Source organism: Daldinia childiae, assembly GCF_008694065.1.
Source record: "Daldinia childiae strain JS-1345 chromosome Unknown Scaffold9, whole genome shotgun sequence".
NCBI lineage: Eukaryota > Fungi > Ascomycota > Sordariomycetes > Xylariales > Hypoxylaceae > Daldinia > Daldinia childiae.
The window spans coordinates 827,788-838,953 of NW_022984650.1; the positions used below are offsets into that span (position 1 = coordinate 827,788).

An 11,166-nucleotide genomic window follows, 5' to 3' on the forward strand; every position below is an offset into this window, starting at 1 on the left:
ATAGAGTACACTTGATAAAATATTGGTTATTATTATTGATGCTGCATAAATTCATCTCGCATTCAAAAACTACCTTGGGTAAATATTCATAAGACACCTCAGTTTACGTATGCTCTATAAAGTTAATCAGCCACCTCAAGGGCCGTCATCATACCCCCTTTATGCTAAAACGCCATACAATGCTTAGTATCCTACAAAGGTTAGGTATACGAGAATTCTAAGGCCATAACATAGCATGTATACCCTTCCTTCCTCCTCTACCAATCCAACTCCTCTACCTCAACCTCGCCCTCCAGAAGCTGCTTCACAGCCGGCTCTATAACACTCTTCTCCGCCATGTACCGCGCGACCTGCTTCATTCGCGTATAAAACACAGGACAGTCCTTACTATCGCAAGGCACGCTGTCTAGCGGCGCGAGCCCCGCGCAGCTCTGGCATATCTTCGTTACCTCCATTAACTTCGTCTCTTCGCGATTAAGCTGCGCCTGCAACTTGAGGAGCGAGGCTGGCGCGTTGCGCCGACATCTCGTGCACACCGAGTAGCCCTCGGTTTTAACTTTTGAGCCGCAGACTAGACAGGCTGCGGCCTTCATGTATGATTCTAGCGTCTTCTTGGCGAATGGGTTCTTCCCGCCGCCGTAGGCAGTCGGATCCACGCGCCGGATCCGTTGTACTTTGGGCATTTCGTCGTACCACTGCCGTACGTTAGCCCCGACGAGGTTGAAGATGCGCTCGAGCGGCGGGATTAGATTCTTTGAGATGTAGTATTCTGAGTCTAGTTGAAGATGCGGGCTAGTAAGTAGCTCCTCAGGTGCCACGCAGCGGTCGATAAGACGTGCTCCAGGGGCTCCCGAAATAACAACGTAAGGAACCCGCTCGCCGTACTGAGGCTCCGCCCTCGCATCTTCAAGCATCTTCCTCGTACTGATCAAGGCGCCTGGTGGGGGTGCTCCCTTGTCGCTATAAGTTCCCAACTTAACCTCCCTCGCAAAGCAGAAGTCTTGCATCGACACAGCTCCGCGCATAATCTTTTCGCATTGTTTCTGGAAATAGGATTTAACTTGACTGAGGTCAGCTGTCTCGAAGAGGATCTTGAGCGCCTTTTCCTCTATCATCTGTTCGGCAGGTGTCCCATCCCTCCTAACCGTCTCGATACCCTTTGCGTCAAAGTCAGGCTTGACCTGATCTTTGCTCTCGTACTTGTAGCCGACGTAGCGCTTCTTCGCAAGCAAAACACATGGGTGATAGACTTTCTCGAACTTAAGCTTGATCGGCCGAGGATTCATGTCTGTAACTGCTTTAGAAATCTCGTTGCCAATGTCAAACGCCTCGTTTTTAGTCCTGCCCGGTAGATAGATGAATAAGCTATCAGTATCGCCGTAGACGACTTCTGCTTTCCACTTTTCCACCGAATGTATTAGGGCTATTGCTCTCTCGAGAGTTTCACGTCCAGTCTGCACGATGCTATCTGCAATTTCGGAGCACGGCATGCGACCTGAGAATGAGGCTGACGTATATCCATATGTAACGTTTGCAAGTAGCTTTAGAGCAAGTTGCCTATTGTTGAGGAGCTTCTGCAGAGTCTTGTCGTCTTTATCCTGCTTCATACCGCTCTTCACCATCACTCGTGTTTCCAGAATTTCTGTCAACATCTTTGCCAATAAGGACTTTCTAACTTCTGCCTTGCAGTACATCATGCCGTTAGGCGATATGTTGATGTGATCTTTAAGCAGTTCCAAAAGCCTCTGTTGCCGCTGATAATCCGTAAACCCCATCTTGTTCGTACCGCGCCAGTTGACAATACGACCGAGGAAAGTTGAATAGCAGTAATTGTATGCGATCATGACACTAGGGTATAGACTCTGAAAGTCGAGGACGATTAATGGACTATTGTAGAATGCACTTTGAGGTTCCATGACAAGAGGGAGACATTCAAGGGCATTCTGACCCCCGACCTGTTTTCTATCGGGCGAAACTAATATAAAGTTTTCTGGTTTTGCAATTCTGAACATGATCGACTCTACTTTGAACTGGGATCCGCGAGAGAAAACAGAAAAGAAGTCCACACCTAGTAGTCGTGCTTGTTCGCTTGTACGTGGGATGAGCTCGTTTGCTTCAAGGATCTCTATGTCGAGCTTTGTTCGGCTCAGGTAATATCGAAGGAGCTTGCCTAGGCCATGATGCCTCCCTCCGACATACCATTCCGTTAAGGTCTGCCAGGGGTAATGCGGAATTCGTCGATGCAACAAGTGCCACACAACATTCTCCATCGTGTACTGAAGGAGATTGAGTTCCGATCTCATGGCACGCCAGATATTGACCATATGTCTACCCGTAACTCGAATAGTTGAAGTAGTGTTGAAGCCCCATCGATCTGCTTCCTTTCCAAATCGCCCGAATGACTGATTCTTCATCCGCGAGAATTCGTCGCACAGATTATAGTCATATTTGAATCTTGCTCTTTCGATTAAATATCCCCAGGAGCTACCGTGAACTTCGTAGCCAGTAAGGATATCAGGGTCGTGCGTCCTAACAATCTCGACCATCCTCACCATCAAGTCGAGTTCCGATGATTCTTCAATAATCTCAGTTAGAATTGGACTCTGCTTTTGCATTCTTCGTGCCAAACACCCGTCCTCGGAGAGAACAATGATACCTGAGTGGATCGACTCTGATGCATTATCACCAGTGGCGAAGTTCTCATCTGACTTGGAGCACCAGAAAATACATTGAACCTCATCCTCTTCCGGATTTGGAAAAAGCTTGCCCCTGGTGTTGACGTGTACCTCCAAGCTCATCGTACTCATGTATTGAGCTTCATGCTGAACACTTGTAGACTTCTTTTTCTGGGAATACTTAAAGTTATGCTTATTTCGAGGGGTGGGTCCGTCAATCTGTGATAGATATGGCTTGAGCTCAGGGTCGCGAAGTTTTATTACGGGCTCTTGGGAATTGCTTGCCATCTCCTGCGTTTTCGCCCACCAAGTCCGTACTTCGTCAAAACTAGGTGGCGGCTCCGCGATTTCCCAGCTCCTTAGTGAACATTCCTGACGTAGTTTCTTATAAACCTGGTCATCCCTCTCGGCATCATTAGGCACCTCCGATTTCACGCCAAAATTGGCTGGAGATGCTCCTGTTGGGTCAAAATCTGGAAGATATGGCAATGTATTGCCTTCAAGACGAAATTCCTGACCAGCATACTCCCGAACTCTTTGAGGGACATCTTTCTCGTTGCTATAGAATGCATCTTGATATATGACGCTAGGGCGATCTAGAGAATCCATGGTAGACAAAATCTCTTCTGCCGAGGGTGGAGGTTGACCAAAAATGAAGAATTGCGCTTGGGGACGAGGGATACATCCAACATCGATAAAATTTACAATATCCCTTCCTTTCGTACTCTCTTTCATATAATTATCAGGCTCCAGTTTGTCCGTGTGCAAAATCGAGTTTTGAGCAGCAGCATCTGTCGAAGTCCATGAGCTGAATCTGACGTGCTTCTCAAGCTCGCCATTGTCACTTTTCTGAGAGCTTGTTTGTTGGCTTAGTCGCAATCTGGTGCTTGGATCGTTGGGGTTCTTGACGACTGGAAAATTAAGCGTATGGTTTCCGGATCCTTTTGGGGTTTTCTTTGATCTCAATTGCGTGGCCTGCGTAGATATTACTTGAACCTCTCGTCCGGTTGGCTCTCTTGGATTCGCTGTTGGTTTCTCTATAATGCTTGTTTTATCCGCACTTAGAGTAGAAGCAAAACCTACGCGACGGTGCTTTGCTTCCCTTTCTCCCTGAAACGGCGAGTGTGCACGCTTTGCGGCCCTTTTGGGCAGGGTATGTTGTATATCCTGAGGAGCTTTGCTCACCATTCCTTGCTCCTTTGCAATATCTAACAGAACATCCGAGACTGGGATGTGTCGTCGGTTCTTAGTACGCAAGCAACTAACGTACACTCCGTTGATAAGTAGTTCTGGACGATTCTCCTTTTCTGAGTCGATACTCGAGCTTATCGACTTGAGTGCGTCAGATCGGGTATGCGAACCACTATTGTCGGTATCCTGATGTGGCAATCTGTTTGCTCCTGTGGGATTCCCTTCGCCTAATTTCCTAGTATTAGGGTCCTTGTTCTTTAATGGATTTAGACCATATGACGTTTCCTCGCCTGAGTCATCTTGAAATACACTGTCCTCATTGAGTCTAAAATCAAGGATACGTTTGTCATCCACAATGATACTGCTAGTAGGATTCTCATCGTTTTCAAACCGTTGGCTTGTTATACCAAGCATAGATTCCAGGTTATCGGGATAAAGATCCTCGACAGACTGCAGTAAAGTTTTGACAGTAGATCCTAAAGGTATGTCCTTGACGAAGGTATCAAAAGCAACCTCTCCACCATTGCTCTGCTCATGCTCTTGCTGTATTAACCCCTGGATCTGGTCCCTGAATTCTTCCTCATGAACCCACCCGGATGGCTGTGAATTGCGTGGGTCTGCAGACATAGAAACTAAAGCCTCCGGAGGGAACGGGCTGCTTCCCGGTGTTCTGCCGAGCATTTTTCTTTTACGACGCTTCGTCTCATCCTTCCATAGTCCCGCCATGCTGTGGACAAGTTTCAGATCGGGAGATAGGGGGTACTTCCTCTCGATGAAATCATGATGAAGTTGCCTCTCCTTGATTTCGTGCCGGTTAAGGATATCCTGAACACACATGTCGACTTCGATCGAGCAATGACTAGCACGGGGAAGATCCGGATCCTCGGTGATGAATTTCGTCGAGACTGACTGACTATGCCATAGATGAGGTAGTTCTAAGTCATTCTTATACTCGGGCACCGGGGCCCTGAAATAGACCTTTTGGGATTCTATGTATCCGCACCCATAGAGGTTATAGTCGGTCATAAATTGTAATAGATATTGCAAGTGTGCTTCAAAAGGCTGAAACTTCCGCTTCATAATGACTCCCTGTTGAAGTAGCTCGATAAGCCGGGTCATAACCTGGGGGTTAAGCATATATATTTTAAGATAGAATCGATAGCCGACGTGGAACCCGTAGAACGGGATTCCCTTGACGAGGGTTATCCTCGCCACATACTTGCTCTTTCCATCATGAGCACTACGACGGTAACTCACAGCCAAGGCGTGATCAATAGAGAGATGAAGGCGATATATATAAGCACCCACTAAGATACCGAATTAGAACCGTGACTTCACTGGACTCTCATAGACCTTACCATCATCGGGAAGTAAACTCCCATTATACTCAATGTATAAGTACGGAAATGCGCCGTGGATATGCGCGCAGACTTTCTGGCCTGTTTCTGTCGAGCCAAAAACTCTGATGACAGGAACTCTGGGTTCCTTGTTCAATTGGGATGGACGGATATCATTGCGAAGTTGAGGGTCATATATCGTAGGGATGGCTTGATAATGGTCTATGCAGTTCAGCCGCACGCGGAAGACGTCCATGGCGATTTGTGCTGTACGTCATAGCGTCAATACAATTTAAGGATACTTGGAGAATCCAAAGCACCTCGTATAAACTTAACTAGAGTTTATTAATTATATACCCAAAAAGTTGTTAGCTATGAATTTAGTGCTTTGTTTCAATATCAATGGCGCGGGCCCCCATCGAGGCGGACGCGTTAAGTGAATCAGTTAGTTTCATACCACGACGCGCTGTCAGGTGTCAAGTGTCGTAAAACTAACATTAAGTACTTGATAAATGCATATCTATATTCGATAACACCTGGATATTCATCCGAAATTCAGAATACCGATCTAACGGATCCCTCTTCGCGCCGCAATCCAGCCACATCTTTAAATCCTTGTTCTAGCCACAATTTCGATACAAAGATACCTCAAAGCAAGAGTTCATTCCCGTCTTGATTAGACTTTCTACATGTATATCTAAAAATATTCCTATCCCCCAGGTTTCAATATCAAATCCCTAATCCGCCCTCGAGACACCTATTCCTTGAAGTCACCGCCCATCTCAGCACATACATAAACACACATATAAAACGCAGTCAGCATGCCGCCGCCGCCGCCACCGCCGTCGCGGCGGAACGACTCCAAGGCATCAGCTGCCTCCAAAGAGGAAAACATCTACATCCCGTCCTTCATCAGCAAGCGGCCCTTCTACGCGGGTGAGGAAGGCGACGCGACCGACTACCTCGAGCATCAGCGATTACAAAAGACCAAGGATGATCAGTCGAAATGGTACGACCGCGGCAAGAAGCTCGGTCCCGCCGCCACCAAGTACCGCAAGGGCGCGTGCGAAAACTGCGGCGCCATGACGCACAAGGCGAAAGACTGCCTCAACCGTCCGCGCGCGAAAGGCGCCAAGTGGACCGGAAAAGACATACAGGCCGACGAAGCGATCCAGGACGTCGAGCTCGGCTGGGATGCCAAGCGAGACCGGTGGAACGGCTACGACCCTAAGGAGTACCGCCGCGTCGTGGAGCGGTACAATCATATGGATGAGCTCCGTACCCAGCTATCCGGGGACAAGGAGAAGGAGGATGGCGACGGCGACGGCGAAGAGGATAACAAAGACTCGGGCGAGAAATACGCCGAGGAATCAGACATGGGACGACATCAGAGCACCGCGACGCGACAACTGCGAATACGAGAAGACACAGCCAAATACCTCCTAAACCTGGACCTGGAATCAGCCAAATACGACCCCAAGACACGAACCATGGTCGACGCCGGCGCCACAGTCGACAAAGCCGCACAGCTCTTCGCAGAAGAAGGGTACCTTCGCGCTTCGGGCGACGCCGCCGAGTTTGAAAAGGCGCAGAAGTACGCGTGGGAGAAACAAGAGGGCAGCGGCGATACAAGCCAGCACTTACAAGCGAACCCCACGGCAGGCGAGTTCTACCGCAAGAAAGAGCGCGACGAAGCCGAGCAGAAGCGCGCCGAGAAGATCAAGGCCCTCCAGGACAAATACGGTGGCGACCAGCACGTGATGCCAGCTGCCCTGCGCGATGCCGCCGTGACCGAGTCGGAGCAGTTCGTCGAGTACGACGAGTCGGGCTTGATCAAGGGCGCCCCCAGGACGTCGGCCAAGTCCAAGTACGCGGAGGACGTCTATGTGAACAATCACACCTCAGTATGGGGCAGCTGGTGGTCCAACTTCAAATGGGGCTACGCGTGCTGTCATTCTTTTATTAAAAATAGCTACTGTACGGGTGAGGAGGGTAAGGGAGCCTGGGAGGCGGCTGAGAAGCAAAGGACGGGTATTGATCTAATCGAAGAAGCACCTACTCAGGATGAAGAGGCGGAGAAAAAGACGGATGAAGCCGAACCTACACAACAAGCAAGCAAGAAGCGCACGGTGGAAGAGATGATGGGCGGGATTTCAGAAGCCGAGTTAGACGAGTATCGCAGGAAACGCACAGCGGCAGACGATCCCATGGCAAAATTTTTAGGGAATGACGAATTAGTTCGGTAGTATTGGCATATCACCAAGCAATATTATAATACATCGAAAGGAGTAAAAGCAGTGGATCACATAGAGCATTGATTTATCAAACGGTCGTGAAAGTTCTTTCATGCATTCCGTTTCCCCTGGCCTAACGCCTTGAGGTATGACCTTTAAAGTAGTTTCATACGCCCATAATGTAATCCGTTTTCCCCACCGGCAAACTATCCACGTAAATTCATGGAGAGTGATGCATTTACTCTTCCTCTTCCTCCTCCTCGCCGTCATCCTTCTTCTCGGCGGCCTTGGCCTTCTTTCTCCGGACACGGCCGGGACGCCCGCCACCAAACGGCGAGGTCAGAGAGAAGTCGATGTGCTTCTGGGAGTCGAGACGGACGATGAAAGAGGGGACGTTGACGATCTGCTTGCCGACACGAATGTGGCGCTGGCGGATGAGGACACGGGCGTGGTGGATGGACTTGGCAAGACCGAGCTTGTAGACACAAGTCTGCAGGCGGCGCTCCAAGAAATCTTCGACCTTCAGGGCAAGCACGTAATCGAGCTTCATGCGGGACTCGTCGAGCACACCGACACGAACAAGACGGCGAATGAGGGCATTGCCTTCGAAGAGACGCTTAGGGTCCTTCTCGTCGAGGGTAAGAAGCTGACTATAATATTGAATTAGATTAGCTTTTGTAACTCAAGATATTTTTAAATACGTATAGTTAAAGATGAATGGGAGTAAAACTTACCGGGCAGCACGACGAATCTTGGAAAGGGTGAGCTGGACACGCCAAACCTCACGCTTGTTTCGTAGACCGTACTCTCCAACGAGCTTCAACTCGGAATCACTATGAAGGCGACCATGTCAGTTTTCTCGTTCACAATCGACTTAAGTCGAGACAAGCTCTAACTCAGTGGCCGGTGATTACTGACAGACGGGCGGCCTCGAAAGGGCGACGGGGGACCTTTGCGGTCTTGGAATAAGACAGAGGCGCCATGGTTGCGACTCAATTGTCTTGATGATTTGGTGGTTGGGAGGGGAAAGGAATGAAGAAATTGAGGTTGTCGTAAGATGCGCGAAGTTTAGAAAACGAATGGGAGGGAAAAAAAAAGATGGTAGTTAGAAAAAGAAGTGGATTTGTGGAATGGAGTAGGGCAAGAGTGGAGCTAAACTTGATTGGGTACATTAGGTACATACATAATCCGTACAAGTAACCCCTCGCCTCGCTTAATCTGCGGCAACTTTCCTAGTAGGTAGTAGCTTCCAAAGTCCACAACCGCTCACAAGCCCCAAAAAAATTCCTAAGCGAATTTCTCGAGAGCCGACATCAAGAGAGAGAAGAGAAATCAATCAACCTCCATAACACTCTACATTTCTCTTCACCACACGACAACACCGGCAAGATGGGTCACGCCGCAGGTCTCCGCGCTGGTACTCGAGTACGTTTAATCAATTCTACCAAGATAATTCAATTTTATTAAGGGAAATTTTACAACTAACAAACATAAATAGTACGCCTTCTCTCGAAACTTCCGAGAGAAGGGTTCGATCCGTCTCTCTACCTACCTACAACAGTACAAGTACGCATCGATCTGCAATATTTCGAATTGAAACAAATTATTGACAATTGGACAGGGTCGGCGATATCGTTGACATCAAGGCCAATGGTGCTGTTCAGAAGGGGTAAGGCATAAAATCCCACGAAAATGCGATCCGACCGAACCCAGGAGCGAAAGCTACGAACTTGGCAAGGATACGAATCGCTTTGCGAACCGGAGCTAACTTGGATGGAAAATAGTATGCCTCACAAGGTCTACCACGGCAAGACCGGTGTCATCTACAACGTCACCAAGACGGCCGTCGGCGTCATTATCTACAAGAAGGTGAAGCACCGGTACATCGAGAAGCGAATCAACGTCCGCATCGAGCACATCACCCGATCGCGATCAAGAGAGGATTTCCTCAAGCGCGTCAAGCAGAACGCCGCGCTCAAGAAGCAGGCCAAGGCTGATGGTACTACCGTTACCGTTAAGCGACAAGCTACCCTTCCCCGTGACGCCCGAACGGTGTCCATGAAGGACAACCACCCGGAGACGGTGACTCCCATCGCGTACGAGACGACCATCTAAGGAGGGTAAATCAGATGGTGGTGCGTGGGTGGTGCTGGTGATGGTGTTTCTGGGTTCTCTGCCGGTTGCTCTTTTCTCATCACATTAAAGGTTTTTCGCGGCCCGGAATCTCGATCTTCTGTGCATGGCAAGGCATGGATGGACATAGGCAATGCCTAGGAATGATAAAAATATACCAAATGCCAAGATTTTTCTTTTCGAGTTCGTGACTAGGTGCAATATTCCACTTTTAATTCCTCACTATGATCTACCTGCGTATCGAGACAAGCTTTCAGAGTGTTAAACTCATTCTTAATAAATAATGACCCGAGTTATAAAGCAGGAAGGTAGCCTTTTTGGCTTTTGAATCTTTTGATTGATGTTTAGTGAGTATTTCAAGTTCTCGTCAATAATTTACTAGACGGTAATATCCTCATAACCTCATCATCGCACCCATTAAGCCTCCAAATAGGGGGCTCCCCCAATTTCTAAAAAAAAACCAGACTTCAGCTCCAGGCTCAAATCTCAAAGGCAAGTCCGTGCTAATTCACCATCTCCTGAAATATACGTGTGCTCTCCCATTATCCTATATCCATCCCATTTACGTCTCATCCTACCCAATTCCTCTTCATAAAATCCATATCTCCGTTCCACCACCACTCACTCACTCACTACTAATAGCCCCCTCATAACCACAGATATATCAACGTCGATTATGCTCATAAGTATGATTCCCCTCCAGCTCAATAACCTCCCTCTCTCTTTCCCCATTATATCTCTGAGACGCGGTAAACGGCGATGCATTCCCGTGCTGACATACCGGTTGGTGTGGATTCAGCTGTACTCGCGGTGTCATAAACATGTCCCACTCGTTCGTCACGACTCGGCATTCTCGAACGGCCCAGGGTCTACTGAGTAGCTCGGTTAGGCTTGCGACTAGGCTCTTCCGTTTGCGATTCCCGACACAGTTGCAGCATCCGCTGGTTGTAGTGTTGTTGGTGTCTTCGGCCATGGTGAGGAAAAGGCCGCCTTGTGTTAAGTTGTATAGTTCTCCTGGGACCGTCATCGTAGTAACGGTGACTTGGAGTTGAGGATGTTCGGCTTGGTTTGCGTAGTGAGTGTTGCGGTACATCGTGATAGAGTTCTTGGATGCTATGTAGGTGGTCATTTGGTGATATCGTGTCGGTTTATTAGGAGTTCAAGGAGATTTATGTTTGTAAGGCTGATTAGACTCGGCCAGGTCTTCTCTGGTCCCCTTTTTAGTAATATAGAATCACAACGTTGTAGTTCCGGAGTTAAGCTTGATCGTCTCTAAATAAATAAATACGTCTAATCCTAGTCTCTCACGATGGTATACCTCCCCAAAGAGGAATCTCAACCAAAGTCGTCCAGGAAAAGATTAATCTATTTATCTAACTCCATCTCATCTCACGATGCTCCTCCCTCCCGCTACCGCATATTGTCGATACGAGTACCTAGTAAACAAGGCATTGCTAATGTCGATCGCCACTATACCTTCTAAACGCCTCGCGCGCCGCCTTTTACTGACTCCCTCCGCGATCTTCGAAACCGCCCTCCACCTAACCCGCTTGATAGCACAAGTTAATCCGGACGGGCACTTAATTGGGCGCCTAT

General features: G+C 48.4%; 4 protein-coding genes across 4 annotated transcripts; 2 read left to right on the forward strand and 2 right to left on the reverse strand.

The window, feature by feature from the left end:
* Positions 1-257: 257 nt before the first annotated feature.
* GL218_07457 (DNA polymerase zeta catalytic subunit) lies at positions 258-5,459 on the reverse strand (the record flags this gene model as incomplete). Its single annotated transcript, XM_033584212.1, has 3 exons — positions 258-4,093; positions 4,208-5,173; positions 5,225-5,459. The coding sequence occupies 3 exons, from the start codon at positions 5,457-5,459 to the stop codon at positions 258-260; spliced, it is 5,037 nt and encodes a 1,678-aa protein (XP_033432761.1).
* A 565-nt stretch (positions 5,460-6,024) lies between these two features.
* Positions 6,025-7,449, forward strand: GL218_07458 (Pre-mRNA-splicing factor SLU7; the record flags this gene model as incomplete). The annotated part of the gene is made up of 1 exon (XM_033584213.1): positions 6,025-7,449. One exon carries the CDS (start codon positions 6,025-6,027, stop codon positions 7,447-7,449), a length of 1,425 nt encoding a protein of 474 aa, XP_033432764.1.
* Positions 7,450-7,675: 226 nt separating this feature from the next.
* Positions 7,676-8,420, reverse strand: GL218_07459 (40S ribosomal protein S9; the record flags this gene model as incomplete). Its single annotated transcript, XM_033584214.1, has 3 exons — positions 7,676-8,087; positions 8,172-8,270; positions 8,356-8,420. 3 exons carry the CDS (start codon positions 8,418-8,420, stop codon positions 7,676-7,678), a joined length of 576 nt encoding a protein of 191 aa, XP_033432765.1.
* A 406-nt stretch (positions 8,421-8,826) lies between these two features.
* On the forward strand, positions 8,827-9,552 carry GL218_07460 (60S ribosomal protein L21-A; the record flags this gene model as incomplete). The annotated part of the gene is made up of 4 exons (XM_033584215.1): positions 8,827-8,862; positions 8,936-9,003; positions 9,059-9,106; positions 9,222-9,552. 4 exons carry the CDS (start codon positions 8,827-8,829, stop codon positions 9,550-9,552), a joined length of 483 nt encoding a protein of 160 aa, XP_033432533.1.
* Between the last annotated feature and the right edge of the window lie 1,614 nt (positions 9,553-11,166).